Here is a 17,564-nt window from a genome sequence, read left to right on the forward strand (position 1 = left end):
CTCTTGCCTATTTCTATCGGCACACCGTCGAGTTACCTCTGTCCATTAATACGCCTTACATTTTTCTTAGCGAACATTTAAAATAGGACAACTTATGTCTGACAAGTTTTAATTCATGGCCCAAACTATATATAATTTTGATATACAAATAATGTGAGCTGCTGCTGACCTTATTCCGGTCGCTTCTCCGCATTCTTCTTGGTGAACTCTTCGGCCGTCTTCATGAACTTCTTATGCTCCTTTACGAACTCCTCAGCCAGGTCAGAACGAAGCGGATGTTCTGGCTCCGGGTTGTGGACGATAGCTACCAGGGCCTGGAGCACCTGCTCGGTGCGCGTCGTGGGCTTCCAGTTGTCTGTGCTGATGATAGGCAGGCACACCTCTCCCTTCTCATCCACGTTGGGGTGATAGATTTTCGTCTTGAAAAGGATCTTCGGGGGCAAAAAGGGATACTGTGGCGGGAAGTTGATCTCGATGCGGAAGGCGCCCTTATTGTAGGGAGCCTTTTCCGGAACCAAAAGTCCCGTCCACATCAGCAGGGACTCGTCGCTACTCTCGATGTTGCGCAGAGTGCTCATCTTGGCCTCAACCAGATCAGAGAGTTCCCGTGTCAGACGACGAGTGGCAGCCATTCTATCAACGGGATCAGAGTTCCTTTCCTTTGTTTTCCCTAGATCTCGGAAAAAAACTTGTCAATTTATAAATGTCTAAAAACTTAATTTTCCTATTGCTTTAATGAAGGCTTGACAGTAAAGTCAAAAGAACTTGTCGAACTGCAGTTTACATTTATGTTAGTTTAGTAAAAGATATGTAGGTATACAATTACAAATCCAATTCATCAAAAGTATTTAGAAGTGATTACAAATTTTAATAAATTGCGTAAACAAATACAAATTTTTATTTCTTATTGATAAAATATAAACAGTAAAATATATACCCAAATACACCCAAAACCGCTACGCCCACACTTTTGAAAAATATGTAATATTTTTTCATTTTTTTATGTCTTGTAAATTTCTATCGATTTTCCAAAAAGTTTTTTGCCACGCCCTGGAGTAGCTGAGTAACGGGTGTTTGATAGTCCAGGAACTAGACTACAGCGTTCTTCTTGTTGTGGATGGGTTTTATATTATCACGCAGTTCTTTTTTATTCCGCTTGTCAGCACAGACTGACTCTTAATCTTCTATACATCAGCTTAACATTGTGTTAACATAAGTCTAACATCGTTATCATGTAGTATAAGTATTGATATCTCAGTGGGACCGACCCTCTGGTCTACTGCAATTCGGCCATCCTGACAAAAAGGATCCCCTGATCCTGGTTTCTCAGGAACTAACCATCTATGTTGTAACAATTTGTTATTTTTCCTATTCAAGGTTTTATGTTTTGAGCACTCCATATACCCTTGTAAGGATTTCGAGAAACTTGAAAACCTTCAACATCCTTTAGCAGGAACCTGTCATTACGAAGTATTTTAGCAATTACGTATGGGCCTTTGTTCTTTGGTATAAACTTTCTAGCAACTCCCGTAGTACTGTCAAAATTTCTCACCGTTACGTAGTCTCCTTTACTATAATCTTTTGGCTATTTCTTTGTTTTATCATAATATGTTTCGTTATAGGCCTGTGCTCGACTTTGATTCTCCATTGCCCTTTTTCTAATTTCCTCTAAACTTTCAACCTGAACTGTGTCGCTAATTTCTTCTAATTTCTCCCTAAGTTCATCAATAAATTGACTTTTCTGCTCTACACCAAAGAGCATTTTACTACGGTGTTATTGAGTGCATGTTCTACTTGTTCGATTACATTATCCCAGTGTACACCATTTTCAGGCTTAGTTAACTTTGTTATCATTGGCTCTATGGTCCTGTTTATGCGTTCCACTTGTCCATTTGCTTGTGGAGAACCTGTTGCAATTTTCAGAATTTTAATGTTTGTTTCTGCTAAAAATTGTGCGAATTCGTTAGATGTGAAACAACTGCCTCTATCCGAAACTATACATTTTGGTTTGCTGCTTGAAATGTAACTTCAAATGGAATTCTTGACTGCTTAATGAAAGATATCGCACTCCCCGAATCTATGAGACACTCTGCAATAATTAGTAAATTAGTGAAATAAACAAAAACATGTTTAACCTTCTTACCTAGTTGTTAACGTTGCTGTTGTGGTTGCTTTTCCTTAGACGACATTCTCCAACAAAATGGCCCATCTCTCCACAAGCGAAACAAGATCCAGGTGCTCTTGCTGGCTTGCGGTAGTCTTTGGCGAAATGACCCTTGGAGTTGCAGTTCCTGCAACGCAGGCTGTTGACTTCCGCCGCCTCCGACATCGACTTTTTTGGTGCGTAGTCTCCTGCTTGTTGCGGAAGGAGTACATTGGCAAATGCTAGTAGCATCTGCTCCGGATTGGCGAACCTTTGGATGCGGGCTTGACCACGCAAGCTCGCTGATGGGATTCCCTCGATGAGATGTTCGAGCAGTTCCTCCATGTCCATGTTGACGGTTTGGGACATTATTCTTTTTTCCTCGAAATACATGGTAAAACGCTCGTTCCTTTGCCATTTTCGTTGCAAACATTTTCGGCGAAGCTCTGACTTGGACGCTGTTTCTCCAAATGCTAAGATCACAGCCTCTCAAAAGAAGCTAGCATTCGTGTTGGGTTGGCGTGCAGCCTTTTTTTTTGGTAACGAACAACATCCGTAGGCAGTCTAGATCGTCACTGTTGCCAACTATCTGCTCTTGTTGCATTTGTGTGGCGGTTTGTGTCTCTTCCTGTTGCTGTGTATAAGTGTCGGTGCGCGTCTCTTCTTGTGGCTGTGTACGTGTGGCGGAGCGTTCTTCTGCCAGTTGCAACGCAGCCTTCAGTTGCGCGATGATCCCAAGAAGTTCGTTCTGATCTGTTGCATTCTGACTGTGATCGATAGCCGCGGGCGAAAGAAATATCGTCTGGAATGAGCACCTAAGGCGAGGTTGGCAGTCCCAAGAGGAGAAGGGGAAAGTGGGATGTATGTAGAGCGCCCCCTACCGTCCACACCCAAGAAAGGGGAAGTGTGGATGGTATGTGGAGAGAGGAGAACACCGACGAAGTGCATCCACCCACACTAAGACGGGGAATGAGCACTGGCATTGGCCTTGAAGTCGGTTCTCGACCTATGTGAAGGGAAAGGAGGAAGCAAAAGAATAGGAAAGGGAACCGGCAGAGCCGAGCCCATAAATAGGGCGAGGTGACCGCCATGTGGGCCATAGAAAATTTGGGAATCGGACGACCCGCTGCCGCGAACGAAATCTAACGGCCGTATTTTAAAATCGGTGGCACACATAAACGTGTGAGTGCGGTCGGTCTACCGGAGGTGAAAGCTCCGAAGAAAAGTTTAGTGATGTTTTTTTTATTGTTGGTATAGGGAAATCCAGAAAATTTTACCCGATCCGGAGATCGACGGGAGCAGGACGGGAGCAGAACTGGAGGACCCGGCAGCCGGAAGTGGAAAATAAACGTGAGTCCGTTCCGAGAGGGCATAGGTATTATATTTATATATCTGGGTTGCAGAGGGTATATAGGCATTTTCTTGACCCCGGGATATCCACAGTTTGGACCCGGGGAGACCTTTTCTGGAACCCGTGGTGGATTCCAACCTAAAATCCCGCCGAGGACCAAGCCAGACCGCCCGGGAGAAGCTCGCCCATAAAAAATTAGAATAATTATTTATTTATAATTATTTATTTATTTATTTAATCCGCCTTATTTATTCGCATCTATTTATTTATTTCCATTTATTTATTGATCGTTATTTATTTATTTATTTAACTTATTTATGTGCCCGTGTTAAAATTATGTAAAATATTCGTCTGTGTGTAATTATTTATTTATTCATTTTAGTGGCGTTTAGCATGCCATAAACAAACACACAAATATTTGTTTGAAAGACGATAAAACCCAAAACGCGTAAAACTATGATAAAAAAATTATAAATATGATATAAATAACCAATAACTTATGTATAATTAAATCGCGCCGAGTCCAAGCAAAATTAAATCTAAATCTTGAGATACGACCTCCGAGAAGACCAGGCCGATCCTGTGTAGGGGTATGGACCTTTCATAAATAACCACCTGACCCGTCTCAGCCCCTGATCCTCCTTGGAGCTCCATGTAGGCAGGAATTCTGAAGTGAAATGAGGGTTTATTAATTTTATTAATTTATATATATTTATATGTCAATACCCGTGCAGTAGTTTCGCGTCTTTGTTGTCCTCTCCAGCTCTTTAGTCGTCCTTTTTTTTTTTTTTGTATCGTATTTGCTTTGGCCCAGGGCGATGGAAGCCTAAAATTTTGGAAAAATTAAAAAAATGTTGTTTAGTATAATTGAATATTTAAATAAGTAAAGATTATAACGATGAATTGCTAGAGCGTATTATTTAGGGGGGGAAGATGAACGGATGAGCCGATAACCTGGAGGAAGCCGATGAACCACATACCTGGGAGATCCTCAAATTGGAAATAGACGGATCCTTGGTAGGGATGGGTGCGTCAGGGTCCTTTCCATCGAAGACCCAAATCTGCGTCGTGTCGTCCGGTATTAGTCCTTCACTTGTAGTTTCTGTTGATGTTTCTTTGTTGTTTTTGTGGATTCCATGCCGAGTGGAATTTATGGTGCGACCTGTGGGCACAGGGGAAGAATCCGCCCTGTTGATGACTGGCTAGCCGGCCTTGCCCCATCAAAATCAGCAGGCCGTAACAGATCTGGAACATTTTCGGAAGAGCCTTCATGCGACGATTTGTAATTTCAGGATCGGTGTCAGGCTGATCTTCTTTTCAGCAAATTATAAATACTTTGATTTATGTATACACTAAGGGAAAAATTAACGCTTTTCGATATAAAATCAAGACCGAACCGCATCGAAAGTACAGTAAACTCGCATATTTTGGATTCAAGAACGAAAATTTAAATTCAAGAACGAATAATTGTAGACTGAAATTATGATTAACGAACTAAATTTAAGTACTAAAATTTGATGGGATTAAATAAAGTTACCTTAAAATACTAATTTAAATGTCTCTATAGAGAGACTGGGTCCAGTGCATTTTCACCGTTCTTGTTAGTTAGCTTTATCTAAATTAACCTTTGGTATAATGTCAAGGGGGTCAGTCTTATCACTTTTTAAAAGTTTTATTAAGATCGAAAAGTAGTCGATTTCTGAGAGGTGACTGATTTTTGTCCATTTGGGGTATACTATTCAGGAGAGGTGAAGCTGTGGTGTGAAGGTTAGTAGTGATATGCGGTTATTAAATGTGAATAGAAAGGATTGGTTTATAAATTTATATAGAACGTTTCCTCGAGAATTATTATTATGTGATTCCAAGTAACGGCGATTGATTCAAATATATATGTATGTTTTGGCAGTCAGTTCATTTTGCTTGATAAAGGCAGGTAAAGATTTATCTATTGCGTTGTAGTGGTTATTTTCGTTTAATGCAGTGAGAGCATATCTTAGGGCTTTTACAAAAGTCGGAGGAGTGTCCAAATCTAAGACAGTCGAAACATCTCAATGTTAGTGCGATTTAAGGTCTTACATTGATAACTTCATAATTTACCATAACCTGCCAGGCAGGTTGTTGCGAAGCATAGTATTACTTATCCTGTTTCAGTTTTTTATTGCTGTTTTTTAAGCAATAAGTAAGTCATTGGAATATATTACTCCTTGGGTGTTTGTTGGTACGAAAGGGTTACCTATTGGTTGCTCTTACTTAGGTGTTGTATGCTGATAAGCTGGCGCCTAGAGAGTAGGTCAGTTGGAAGTTCTTACACTTTAAAGCATCCAGTGAAACTCAAAGCAAAATAACTCAATAAAAAGCATCAAACAAGTAAAAAGAAGCCCATTGTAGAATATATTTTATAAAGCATTTTGTCCTATTTACAATTCCTAGAGACTTATTTGTTAGGCTGTACAGTACAGTAAGTTCAATTTAGAATAATAAATCTTTGTTTTCATCATAAAGGCTCTCCCAGACCTTCAACTTGGACCACTCAGGCAGATCGATAAACTTTAGGTCATCACTGATGTTGAGGCACTTTATGACCTCGTCGGATTTGCGAACTGGATCAATGGTAAGCGTGTCCATTCCGGTAATCTTCTCGCTGTAGGGATTACCCGTGCCAGCAAACTGTGTCCAGATGCCCACAGTTCGCTCGATGTTCCTGTACTCACGACTTTCCTTAGGCAACCGCCGAGCCAGAAGGCTGCTGAATTGGTAGGTCAAATCGTCGGCATGGCTCACCCCCTTGACACCGCGTCCCATTCGCATAATGCGGTACGGAAAAATTAGCTCTTCGGAGTCGAAATCAAACCGGTAGAAATATACTGGTGCTCCAGCCGCATAAGCGTGACGGGAGTGGACCACCCTCAGGGCCGGAAACACGAAGTAGTTAATCGAACAGAGCTGGAAAGAACTCCCACTTATGATTAAGTAAGCACACCTTATTGGAAGACACTTACATCCATGTAATTATCTGGGGTGCTTTCTGGTCCAGTGCGATGAGCATCTCGAATCTTAACACTCCATGCATCCAGCTTTTCCTTATTGGGTTCGGCGGCCAGCAAGTCCTTGGGAATAAAAGGAGTACCAGCATCAAGCTGCTGCAATACCTGCGGCATAAGCTTGACCTCTGCGGAAGACAATTAAATGTACTTATTGATCGAAAATGCAAATAAATTCTCATTATCCAACCTGGGACCCACAGCAGTCCCTCGTACGAAGTGTTTCCTATAAACATGGGGATAGAGTTACTCCAGGCGGTCTTCATCATCTCCTTTGGAGGCTTGGGTATCACGCACTCGGGCGTGGAGAATGGTTCCAGGGATGGTCCAAAGGCAAACATTATCTTGTTCATGCGGTCCTCCAACGTGAGAACATTTTCCTCCACGCGTATAAGATCTTTGGCCTTCACGTTCTGCAAAAACTCCAGCACATCCTTGTCGTTGTCCTCGCCCTTGTAACCAGCTAGCTTGGCTATCCTGTAGGGATTGTGGGTGATATCGCCGTTGTACGCCCAAGGACAAAGGGCACTGCCCGACTGCAAGATACCCCTGTGAAAGAGTCCTTGTGTCTGTTCGGTTATCATCATGTAGTGAGTGGATGCGCCTCCTGCACTTTCTCCAAAAACAGTGATGCAGTTGGGATCTCCACCGAAACTAGCGCAATTGTTCTTGATCCATTTAAGGGCCAAGACCTGATCCTTGAGGCCAGCATTTCCAGGTACATTTAGCTCGGAGGACTTCAGACTCATAAATCCTGTGTAGGTACAAACATGTTTAGAAAAAATTGCGCATACGCACACGTAACCTACCCAAAGCACCAAGTCGGTATTGTATGGTGACGAGCACAACATCTTCTTTCATAAAGTAGTCCGGACCGTACCACTCCCGATTGGCCTCGCCGATAATGAAACCACCCCCATGAATCCAAACCATAACCGGGCGGGCCTTATCAGGCTTCACCTAAAATGTACCACAAAACAGTGGTTAGTGTAAAAATAAGCTCTTAAGTTTAAGTACTATATTGAATATTCAGACATCAGACAGCTGCTGATCTCTTATAAAATAAAACCACGATATTGTTGTTAAAAAAGTTTATTTAGACATCAGCTTAGGCGGACAGATAGACGGACGGACGAAAAGATGGGGAGACGAATAGATAAACGGACAGTAGGGTGGGCGGACCGATGGGCGGTTGGTTTTTCGGTGTTACTTACATTGTTGGAGTACACATTTAGATAGAGACAGTCCTCAGATCCCTCTACCTTATCGAAGACGAAATGCACCTGGACGGCCTTATCCTTGGGCTGGCTGCAGTCCCGAACTCCCTCCCAGGGAATGGGCCTTTGCGGAGCCTTGAACCGCAACTCCCCCACCGGAGGCTGGGCGTAGGGGATACCTTCGAAACTGAAGTAGGGCACATCGTAGAGCGATAGACGTTTGACACCCCTCACTTGGCCGTACTCCGTGTCGGCGACTACTGTTTCATTGGTGGACTGGCGATACTGCTGGACTTTATGCTCGATGGTTCTGCAATTGCACGATGGTACAAATAATTAGCATAATAATATTGGGTCTGCGCCAAGATAATTTGATATTTTTGTCACAAAGTCAATTATTTTAATTCATTCTCAAAGCCACATGCCAGTAGGCATACTGCATGCATTGCATTAAATTTAAATTGTTATGCTGATGTTCATCACATCGCATCCCATCCACAATTCATTCCAATGCATCACAACCAATTTCTCAGCCCTTTGGTAACACTAAAAAAAACAAGCTAGGAAACATATTAGATAATACTTGATTTCCTTAGCAATGTAATATTTTTTAGCTCCGTCCAGTTACTTTCGTGCCTAATTTAATTTTGAATGCTTGATATTACGTTATTTTTTATTTCTATTTATTTAATTTGGATTGTTGTTTTGGACCTACAGATGTATATACGAAACATGATGAAATTAATGCTTTCCTGAACTAAGTTCTTAAGGTAAAGAGGAATAACGGACGTTGTGAAAGAATTCAGAGTTCAAAAATATAAATTTATATTTTTTTGAGTGTGCACCTAGCAGCACATACAAATGTACAGCTGAAGGACCTGGCGAAAAACGGGTTTAGTTGGTGCAGTCGACTGTGTGGTCCACCTGCTAACCAGGCACGTCTGTCAGTGATAAATTAACACAGTCCGCTGCCCAAAATTTAAAGCCCAGGACTGAACTTAAATCATTTGCAGTTGAACTTCAGACAAGTCCTTGGACTGCCGTTAATGAACATCAAAATGTGGCAGTAATCTCAGTAATATTTAATAAGCATGAGCAGTTGTTCTGCCTTATCAGAAAATGTCAGTTTGTTATCACAGGCCAAGCTCTTAAGTTGTTTTAATTGTTTTTAATTGGTTTTATTGTTAACTAAAAATAGACTTTTAATCCACATTGCTAGATTACCATATGACCATTGTATGTATATTAATGCTATAAAAAATTAATAGCAAACTTAATGTGTAAAACTGCTGATAATTATTCTAATCCCCTCACAGACTTTTAATTACATTACGTTACGGCAGCAAAATAAAATCACACCTATTTAGCTACTGGTGATCAAATTTTATTTTCCCATTTATGGGCTGCAAAACGTTAAAGGCGAAACACAGTGAAATGGGTTGAAACCGAGACTATTTTCACCAATCGGCTTCATTATCAAGGTTAATGCGTGATAAGAACCGGACGAGACTACGATGACTTTGAAAATCGAAAAATTATTGTTGGGCCCACAACGAATAGTCAATGTTTAATTAGCATTATCTATATTGACGAGCTACTCGTCTTTTTAATATAAGGGTGCGGTCGTCATTAGAGATTGTATAGATGTTAGCCATCGGTTTGCATCACAAAACAAAGTATCCAAAGTGCCAGAACCCATTATGTATTTCCCTTTAGCTATAATATTACGGGTTAATTGGTCAATAAATAAATATAAAATATCATTTACGTTAAACTGATTAAGCAATGAATACAGATTTATGAATTAATGCTTACAAGTGACGGTTTAATGTTTAATACTCTCGATAAAAACTTTCCGGAATTAAACCAGAATATGTAAAAACTTTTCCAGTTAATGCTTTTGATTGGCAATTTCGCTGGTTTATTATGTTTGGCTCTCTCAGAATGCCAATAAATAATACAATACACAACTTGCCAATCGCGTCTACCCTCGCTTGCTGATTCATTTCATCGATGTATTTGATGACCTTATCCCACCTTACTTATAATGATTGCATAATGCTACAAAGCTTCATCTCCCGTCTGCAAAACTGACTTATTTGTGAAGCCACAAATTATTAGTTTCTGCCATCCAAAAAAAGTAGTCATGCGTGACCGTGAACATATGACAGATATGACTATATTTGCTAAAAAGGCAAACCAATTGTGTGCAAAGCTAACCATTACAACAATTACAATCGAAAGTAAGGAAAAACACTCCCTGGCATTAATAAGACAATAATTTAATAAACAATTCCCATCATCAAGGTCAACGGCGAAACTTACTTGAGACGCCACCGCAGGCGCTCCACAAAGCCGAGGTTCTTATTCATATGGGATGGACTAGAGCACACACACGATCCGATCGATTTGCTATATAAATATATGTATGCAGATACTAATGGGCGCGAGCTGCGTACTGTATCGCGCCACCTCCGAACCGAAACTGAAATTAAAAACACACTTTTTCACAACGAATTCCAGCGGCCAGCGAAAAAGCCCGCAAAATAGGCGAAAACAAGCGGAGAAAATATTATAGAAAAAAATATATGTACTACATTAACACAAATATCAGAATACAAATTACTGAACAAGAAGAGCGTGGGGAGCGGCAGAGAGAGAATAAAACACACAAAAAGAACACAACAAATTGTATTTCAAGTGCGGTGCCAAGATAAACGGAATAACTGATATAGCTGGATACGATCATCGAGCGTGGGCTGCCGGGTGGAGGCTTGGGCGGTGGGCGGTGGGCGGTGGGCGTGGCAGCACCTCATAGACAATGCATAATTATTCAACAATGCGAGAAAAGGCTGTTTGAGCCCAGAGTGCAGAAAACCACAGCTTCTTTCAACCCAACCGGGTATCTATAACCCTGGTGGAGTAACTGCGAGGTAGATAAGTATCTCGGTTATTGAGAGACCAGGGGTATGACTTACTTGGCCAACTAAGCCACGCTCTCAGCTGATCTATCTTAAACTTAGCCAAGTGACTATTTTAAGGGGGGAACTCCCTTTAGACATTTCAAAAAATCGATTTTTTTTTTACTGTCTTAATCGATAGGTATATGCTTCGAGAATATAATTCCGAAGTTTCAAAATTCTATTTTCAAAATTGTGGAAGTTATGCGACTTTAAAGCGGCGCGCTCGACCGGTGCGTGAGCCTCGACCGCTAACTTTGAACGTCGTTTTCTCAGAACCATGTTTTTTAAATTTGCGTGGGTGATTACAAAAAAACTAGTGAACCGATTTTGTTCATCCTTGATTTATTTTGAAGATCATAAAAAACTGCATCTGTGGTACTAGATTTATGAAAAAAAAAATTTTTTTTAACTATTTTTTAAATAAAAAAAATCGAAAATTTTTGCTTCAAAAACGGAAAATTTTTTGAATGCTCAATTTTTATAGTTAATGTTCATAAATACCGTATATTTTAGTACCACGGACAGAAAAAACCTTCTCGAGTAAAAAAATGTTTGATTTTATGATTTCAGATAAGAATTGCGGTCAGGATCGCCCACGCAGATTTCCATGTCAGCGGCGAGGCGAGATACAAGATCAGCTAAAACTTCAATTATTTATAATTTTGCAAACAATGAAAATGTTTTTTTCTTATCTTTAAACATTGTCCTGAATATATATAATACCAATTTGATGTGATCTTTTTTTATTTTCCCAAAAATAAATAACAAAAAATCACTAGATTTTTGGCTTCTAAAGGGAGTTCCCCCCTTAAGGCTTCTTGCTAGTAAATCGAGGGGAAGAAGTGGTGGTTCGCCCAGTGAGTAGGTCAACAACATTTCGATCGCGCCGGCAAAACTAGTGTAAACAAACAAATTTATGCGATTTGTTTTTGTTTATACGGCCACCGAGCTTTCGACTGGAGTGGGGCGTTGCCGTAAAGCTCCGGATCGGCTTTAATTGTAAAAAGCTAACAGTGGGCTCAATTGCGGTTTACGCGGAGTAAAAAAATATGAAATGCTCTCAAGGTAAGTGGTTCCAAAGAGATCTTTGGAACGGTGACTGTGTCACTTTTCCAACGGCGATAACAACGACAATCTATGGTTAAACATTATAGAAAATGACCATTGGACGAAACAAAATCGTTTATTGAATAATTACAAAAATTATAGCAAAATAGACTTCCATATAACCCCCCTATACTACTTCAAGTCATTGTATAGCCCATTCCACACCTCCAGACCATCCTTTTCGACCTGCGTTACACACTCCACCTGCTGTCCAATATTCAATACCTTGAAGGGAGTCTTTGTGGAGACGGGTAACCACTGATCCGGCCCCGTCTCCGGGCAATTGGGATCGCCAGTCCTGGCAAACGTGGTCAATATGCCCACCATACGCTGGATGGTCTGGAACTCCGGCGAGTCAAGCGGCTGCTTCGTTTGGGCCTGTTTGTGGAATATATAGCCCAAGTCATCCGCATGACAGACACCGCGCTTGATGTCATCACCGCAGAGCTGGTTTCTCATCAGATTTAGCTTGGGCGAATCAAAGTCGAACCGGTACAAATAGGTAGGTGCTTGTGCGAGAGATAATCTGGAGAGGACCACCCTATGTAGGCCGTGCCAGAATAACTTGTAGCTGAAAAGCTGTGGATCAAATATGTCAATTATCATTTTATTTACAAATATTTTTATCCGACTATCTCAGGCGGGCTAGGTTACACATAAATGCTTTGACTGGTGTAGTTGTGAAGATGTAAAATTAAAGAAATACCTAAGTTACTCACATCTAGAATCTGAGTGATGTTATTCTTGGTGATGCCGCGCGGTCCATAGTGAAACTTCACAAGAGCTTCGGCCGCTGTGTTCCGCTCCTCGACGCTCATTAATTGATATAGCTCGTGGGGCAATACCATCGCTGGTTCATGTTTCAGCAGCTCCAGCATGTAGCCATTATCCAGCTGACAGAAAGGGTAGTACACCAGTCCCTCGAAGGAAGTGCCGCCCAGGAGCAGGGGCACTTCGGAGGACCACGCCTCCTTCATCAGCTGCGGAAATGGGGCTCGAACCAAGCCTCCAACAACTGGAACAAACGAGTTAAGAAACCCAAAGCAACGGTCACGGGGTGATATGAAATCGTGGCATATGAGTTTTTCGGCATTCACGTTGCGCAGAAACTCCAATATGGAGACCTCTTCTGCGGGTCCTTGGTATCCTGCAGACGTGGCCAGGCGACAAAATATATTATCTCTTTCGGGAGCATTCACCCAGGGACTCAGCATCGATCCGGACATCATGATGGCCTTGTGGAAGAGCCCCTTAGCCTGCGGCAGACACATCATAAAGTGCACAGAGGCCGCCCCAGCACTCTCGCCAAAAAGCGTTATGTTCTGCGGGTCTCCGTTGAAGTTCCGTATGTGCTGGCTAACCCATTGAAGTGCTAGTAACTGATCATGGAGACCCGCATTGCCCGGCACGTCCAACTCGCAACTGGGCATGCTAAGGAATCCCAGAGAGCAGAGGCGATAGTTAAATAGCACATAAACAACATCCTTGCTCATCAAATAATCCGGCCCGTATTTGCTCCTTACAGCTCCGCCGGTGCGGAACGCACCACCGTAGATATACACCATGACGGGCAAAGGGGGCTCCGATTCATTGAACTAGGGGAACATTGTTTTAAATTATGAAAAAATTATTGAAATAATAGAAGCCTGCAATTATGCTAAAACAAGTTATACCCATCCTAAAAATTGTTTGTTGCTAAGGACACAGTATGTTTTTCTCATTTTGTGTTTGTATTATCTAAATGTACTCGTACTTTTTAATCCGTCCCAGTTATATACTGTTTATACGATTAAATTGGGGTTTGCAGACTATCTTCTCTAATAAATGTGGATGCTAACTGCTACCATAAAAACTAAGTGTGTTCTTAGACTGATAAGTAGTCATCTATCTAGCTAGTGTTTAGTCTCTATGTCTAGTCACAAAGATTTCCACGCAGTCAAAGTTAAGAGTTACTCGAGATCGGTTATGTCTTTCGAAAAGTAAAATTATTTTCTCTTTCACTTTTCATTTTAGTAAAGTAGTATATATTTCCAGTAGAGAAACTTCCCCCGTGGTGCAGACCACACATGGAAAAGTGCAGGGAACCCGGTTGAAGGGGCTTTATGACAATGAATTCTATGCATTTGATGGCATCCCATATGCTGCTCCTCCACTTGGATCTCTTCGCTTTAAAGAGCCAAAAGAGCTTCAACCGTGGACAGGGACTCGAGATTGCTCCAAGCCAGCTAGCAAGTGCTTGCAAGTGGGATCATTAACAAAATTGGTTGAGGGCTCAGAGGATTGTCTGTACTTAAATATGACAGTGAAGACGGTACGTTGATGAGAATGTTAAATTATTACTATACATTTTATTTTCCCCAACATGTTTTTTACTTTAAAGCTGCAAAGCGAGAAACCCTTACCACTCATGGTTTATATTCATGGTGGGCAATTTCTTCGCGGAGATTCTTCGAGACGAGCTTGGGGTCCGGACTATTTTATGCAAGAGGATGTCATTCACGTAAGCATTGGATATCGCAATGGACCTTTCGGTGAGTTGTTTTAAAGGTTCGGTACAAGAAACAGACGAACTTTTCAAATTACGTTTTAGTTTAAGCCTAAAACTAGCAGATTAGTTAACCAACAATGCTTTTCAGTTTTTGATAACGCACGTTGATTTTCTGAAAATCTAAGGCTTTAGTAATGCATAATGCCTCATTGCATTTACATTTCAGGATTTCTCAGCTTTGCTGACACCTCGCTAGATATTCCTGGAAATGCTGCTCTCAAGGATATAATTATGGCCCTTCGATGGATAAAGGCTAATGCACCTAATTTTAATGGTGACCCCGATAGAATTACCATTTTTGGCCACAGCTCGGGCAGCATAATGGTTCAAATGCTGCTGGCCAGTCCACAAGCAGAAGGGCTCTTCCATAAGGCCATCCTTTTGGCGGGTTTTTTTATGGAGATTAACACTCTGCCACATTTGGAGTTCCGATTGGCAAAGTGTTTGGGCTACGAGGGAAATAATGTCGATAGCCAGGTTTTGGAGTTCCTGTTGAAGGCTGATCCGCAACTGCTCGTATCTGTTGATGTTTTTAGCCCAGAGGAGAAGGCAGAAGGTATTAATTTATCGTTTAAACCCACCATAGAGAGGTATGCAACTCCCAATGCTGTTATATTGGCGGAGCCCAAAGAACTGCTGCGAAACAGTTGGAGCAACCGCATTCCCATCATTTTGGGCGCTAATACTGATGAGGGCCTACTCAGTATAGTTGGTTTTAAAACGGATCCTAGTGTCTTGCAGGGGTTCCGCGAAAACCCAGAGAGAGTACTTCCCTCTGTCCTTAAGAGCACCTGCACCTCCGCTGAAAAGCGTGAAATGGGTCTCAAAATGCTTGACTATTTCTGTGAGGCGAATGGTGAACAACTAAGCTTAGATCATTTCGATGCTATAAAAGAGATTTTCACCCACACTACCTTTCACTCGTTATACCGAATGATCCAATCCAGACTGGCTTTCGCACAGGCACCGACTTATTTTTACCGCTTCGACTTTGATTCGCCGGACTTCAACTTTTACCGAAATCGCTTCTGGGGAAAGGAGCAGCGTGGAGTTAATCACGTGGATGAGCTGGGCTACATATATGTCCTGCCAGACACTTTTAAATTGGACAAATCCCGACCAGAGTTTACCACTATTTGCCGAATGGTATCAATGTTTGTGCATTTCGCCGCCACCTCGGATCCCAATTCACCGCTTACAAAACCTTTGGTGGATTGGAAGCCCGTAAGCTCGGGACCTGCGCGTATGGTCCTCAACATCGGCGAGCAACTACAGTTTATTTCGCATACCATGCCTAAACTAGTGTTCTATGATCAACTATTAGAACAGGCTGGAGTGTCCCTTTTCTAGTCTTTATAAAACAATCCTTTCACAATAATTTTGTTACGGAATCTTAAATTGAGCAGGCCAAAGTTAGGATACGATGGCATGCCTGTTAATAAATGGTTAGCCAATGGTTCTGGGAAGAAATGCTTACATGCTTGGTGTATACGTTTAAGTACAGGCAATCCTCGCTGCCGATAACCTTGCCAGTCTTTCTGTCCATCTGCAGAGGAATCGGTCTCTCCTGCCGAGCATCGAGCTCTGAATTCCACGGATATGCCGAATGGGAGGCCCCAAATCGGGTTTTCCCCAGCGGCGGCTGGGCAAAGGGAATCCCCTCGAAGCTGTAGAATACGTCACCATAGATACCGCTCAGCCGACGACCCTTTACATTCCCTACTGAGAGCTTGACGACCTTGGAATCCGCATCACCTGCTGATGGGCAGGAAAATCGCTCAAAGCTGGGACCACAACGCGGGTTAAGGAATCTAAAACATTTGATCCGACTTCGACTTCTCGGCTGACAGAGCTTCCACATGTCATAGTCAAATGCTATTTTTGACCCAAATGAGATGGTAGACTCGATTCAAACGAAAATGTGTTCCCGATACCCCTTAATAAACCAGAGAAGTTAGGTAATGAGGTGATAATGATGGCCAACTGATTAGAAAGAAATATATGAGTAGAAGGAAAATATAGAATAATATAATATATATTTCCACAATGAACAATAACATCAGAGAAGGTTTGTTCATTTTTCGATGCACATATGTACATAGTTCAGTGTGCCTCAATAGGCAAATCCCGGTGCTCGCAATCACGACAACGACATCCTTTGCGGTGCTCCTCCTCCAGGAGACTTAGAAGTTGCTCATTATCGCATACTTTATATAGCATTTTGCCTTCCGTGGATTCCTGACCCTCATATGGTGACTCCGATGGATATTCTTTCTGAATACAATCCGTTTTTTCAGCTTTAGCTTCGACTATATTCGATTTATCATTCTTGCAATTCCGCAATTTCCGGATCTGGACATCAACAAGTGGCTTATACGACTCGTACAGTTTTGGTAGGGTAAAAATAAACACGTGTCCTAGAAAAAAAAAATTATTTAAGTATATATATTAAGCATGTGCTCATACATACCAAAAATAAGCAAAGTCAATCCGTTGAAACAATCTCCCAGCAAATTGATGCCGCAAAGCAAAACTAGGAACTTCAAGGAATCCTCCCACTTTTCCACCAGCAACAGTTCAATCATACGGTTTAAAATTGAACTCAGATGGAAAACTGCTTTCCCGGCCAGATGAAGAATCTCCTCCCGGGGAATGTCTATCTTCACGTGAGGATAAAAACTTGAGATATGATCTTTGTTCCCATCCTTCTTCCAGATCCTCCAGAACTGCATCAGAAGGCGATAACCAATAGCTGCCAGGAGAACTGTGATCCCTGCCATGCTTATTACACTGATCACCGAGTGGACCATTACATCCAGCAGGAGGAGCAGGATGCCCGTAAAGACCATCAAAGTCTTTCGGCAATCGCGCCACAACAATAGGTTCTTCAGATACATAAATATCTGGCTGGACTCCTCAGCCTTCAACGAAGTATCGGAATTCATATTTTTGAATTTCTTAAACTCACTTTCGGATGCTGGTTGTGGACTAAAAGTAAATTGTGTTTAATGTTTTCAGAGCTGAGTAATATTTCAAAGGTCAACCGAATAGACATAGTAAAAGGATTTCCGGTTGTCAGGGCACTACATTTCGAATAACCATTGTGAGGGTTACTAGTTGAAATATCTCTAACCGTTAAATACCATATTAACTGTGCACCAAAAACAAAAAAAACAAAAACTAGTAATTGACAT

At 41.6% G+C, this 17,564-nt stretch overlaps 7 protein-coding genes across 7 annotated transcripts; 1 reads left to right on the forward strand and 6 right to left on the reverse strand.

Annotated features, from left to right (window-relative positions):
• Positions 1 to 66: 66 nt before the first annotated feature.
• Positions 67 to 764, reverse strand: LOC122621598 (ubiquitin-conjugating enzyme E2-18 kDa). Its single transcript, XM_043799515.1, has one exon. The coding sequence runs from the start codon at positions 630 to 632 to the stop codon at positions 171 to 173; it is 462 nt and encodes a 153-aa protein (XP_043655450.1). The 5' UTR covers positions 633 to 764; the 3' UTR covers positions 67 to 170.
• A 192-nt stretch (positions 765 to 956) lies between these two features.
• Positions 957 to 2,851, reverse strand: LOC122621599. Its single transcript, XM_043799516.1, has 2 exons — positions 2,144 to 2,851; positions 957 to 2,089 (listed from the first exon to the last, which is right to left on the reverse strand). The coding sequence occupies exon 1, from the start codon at positions 2,534 to 2,536 to the stop codon at positions 2,144 to 2,146; it is 393 nt and encodes a 130-aa protein (XP_043655451.1). The 5' UTR covers positions 2,537 to 2,851; the 3' UTR covers positions 957 to 2,089.
• A 1,145-nt stretch (positions 2,852 to 3,996) lies between these two features.
• LOC122622349 lies at positions 3,997 to 5,594 on the reverse strand. Its single transcript, XM_043800736.1, has 4 exons — positions 5,571 to 5,594; positions 4,475 to 4,696; positions 4,221 to 4,320; positions 3,997 to 4,161 (listed from the first exon to the last, which is right to left on the reverse strand). The coding sequence occupies exons 1-4, from the start codon at positions 5,592 to 5,594 to the stop codon at positions 4,034 to 4,036; spliced, it is 474 nt and encodes a 157-aa protein (XP_043656671.1). The 3' UTR covers positions 3,997 to 4,033.
• A 268-nt stretch (positions 5,595 to 5,862) lies between these two features.
• On the reverse strand, positions 5,863 to 10,225 carry LOC122621590 (esterase B1). The gene is made up of 6 exons (XM_043799507.1): positions 10,078 to 10,225; positions 7,750 to 8,062; positions 7,345 to 7,495; positions 6,726 to 7,289; positions 6,494 to 6,663; positions 5,863 to 6,437 (listed from the first exon to the last, which is right to left on the reverse strand). Exons 1-6 carry the CDS (start codon positions 10,122 to 10,124, stop codon positions 5,964 to 5,966), a joined length of 1,719 nt encoding a protein of 572 aa, XP_043655442.1. The 5' UTR covers positions 10,125 to 10,225; the 3' UTR covers positions 5,863 to 5,963.
• Positions 10,226 to 11,939: 1,714 nt separating this feature from the next.
• LOC122621591 (esterase B1) lies at positions 11,940 to 16,356 on the reverse strand. Its single transcript, XM_043799508.1, has 3 exons — positions 15,848 to 16,356; positions 12,542 to 13,417; positions 11,940 to 12,401 (listed from the first exon to the last, which is right to left on the reverse strand). The coding sequence occupies exons 1-3, from the start codon at positions 16,229 to 16,231 to the stop codon at positions 11,955 to 11,957; spliced, it is 1,707 nt and encodes a 568-aa protein (XP_043655443.1). The 5' UTR covers positions 16,232 to 16,356; the 3' UTR covers positions 11,940 to 11,954.
• LOC122621594 (esterase B1-like) lies at positions 13,694 to 15,832 on the forward strand. Its single transcript, XM_043799510.1, has 4 exons — positions 13,694 to 13,801; positions 13,857 to 14,133; positions 14,203 to 14,353; positions 14,537 to 15,832. Exons 1-4 carry the CDS (start codon positions 13,731 to 13,733, stop codon positions 15,718 to 15,720), a joined length of 1,683 nt encoding a protein of 560 aa, XP_043655445.1. The 5' UTR covers positions 13,694 to 13,730; the 3' UTR covers positions 15,721 to 15,832.
• Positions 16,357 to 16,387: 31 nt separating the features above from the next.
• On the reverse strand, positions 16,388 to 17,427 carry LOC122621597 (reticulon-1-A). The gene is made up of 2 exons (XM_043799514.1): positions 16,841 to 17,427; positions 16,388 to 16,787 (listed from the first exon to the last, which is right to left on the reverse strand). Exons 1-2 carry the CDS (start codon positions 17,313 to 17,315, stop codon positions 16,474 to 16,476), a joined length of 789 nt encoding a protein of 262 aa, XP_043655449.1. The 5' UTR covers positions 17,316 to 17,427; the 3' UTR covers positions 16,388 to 16,473.
• Between the last annotated feature and the right edge of the window lie 137 nt (positions 17,428 to 17,564).

This window comes from Drosophila teissieri, chromosome 3R (genome assembly GCF_016746235.2).
Source record: "Drosophila teissieri strain GT53w chromosome 3R, Prin_Dtei_1.1, whole genome shotgun sequence".
NCBI classification, from domain to species: Eukaryota; Metazoa; Arthropoda; class Insecta; order Diptera; family Drosophilidae; genus Drosophila; species Drosophila teissieri.

Coding starts and splice junctions, on each gene's coding strand:
- LOC122621598 (XM_043799515.1), bottom strand. CDS start 632: ATGGCTGCCACTCGTCGTCTGACACGGGAACTCTCTGATCTGGTTGAG.
- LOC122621599 (XM_043799516.1), bottom strand. CDS start 2,536: ATGTATTTCGAGGAAAAAAGAATAATGTCCCAAACCGTCAACATGGAC.
- LOC122622349 (XM_043800736.1), bottom strand. CDS start 5,594: ATGGTAAATTATGAAGTTATCAAT. Junction 4,321..4,474: donor CCAATTTGAGGATCTCCCAG/GTATGTGGTTCA, acceptor CCAAAATTTTAG/GCTTCCATCGCCCTGGGCCA. Junction 4,162..4,220: donor GACGCGAAACTACTGCACGG/GTATTGACATAT, acceptor ATTTCACTTCAG/AATTCCTGCCTACATGGAGC.
- LOC122621590 (XM_043799507.1), bottom strand. CDS start 10,124: ATGAATAAGAACCTCGGCTTTGTGGAGCGCCTGCGGTGGCGTCTCAA. Junction 8,063..10,077: donor CGCCTGCGGTGGCGTCTCAA/GTAAGTTTCGCC, acceptor GTGCAATTGCAG/AACCATCGAGCATAAAGTCC. Junction 7,496..7,749: donor TAAATGTGTACTCCAACAAT/GTAAGTAACACC, acceptor GGTACATTTTAG/GTGAAGCCTGATAAGGCCCG.
- LOC122621594 (XM_043799510.1), top strand. CDS start 13,731: ATGTCTAGTCACAAAGATTTCCACGCAGTCAAAGTTAAGAGTTACTCG. Junction 14,134..14,202: donor TAAATATGACAGTGAAGACG/GTACGTTGATGA, acceptor TTTACTTTAAAG/CTGCAAAGCGAGAAACCCTT. Junction 14,354..14,536: donor ATATCGCAATGGACCTTTCG/GTGAGTTGTTTT, acceptor TTTACATTTCAG/GATTTCTCAGCTTTGCTGAC.
- LOC122621591 (XM_043799508.1), bottom strand. CDS start 16,231: ATGTGGAAGCTCTGTCAGCCGAGAAGTCGAAGTCGGATCAAATGTTTT. Junction 13,418..15,847: donor TAAACGTATACACCAAGCAT/GTAAGCATTTCT, acceptor ATGTTCCCCTAG/TTCAATGAATCGGAGCCCCC. Junction 12,402..12,541: donor ACATCACTCAGATTCTAGAT/GTGAGTAACTTA, acceptor TTTGATCCACAG/CTTTTCAGCTACAAGTTATT.
- LOC122621597 (XM_043799514.1), bottom strand. CDS start 17,315: ATGAATTCCGATACTTCGTTGAAGGCTGAGGAGTCCAGCCAGATATTT. Junction 16,788..16,840: donor ATTGACTTTGCTTATTTTTG/GTATGTATGAGC, acceptor TTTTTTTTCTAG/GACACGTGTTTATTTTTACC.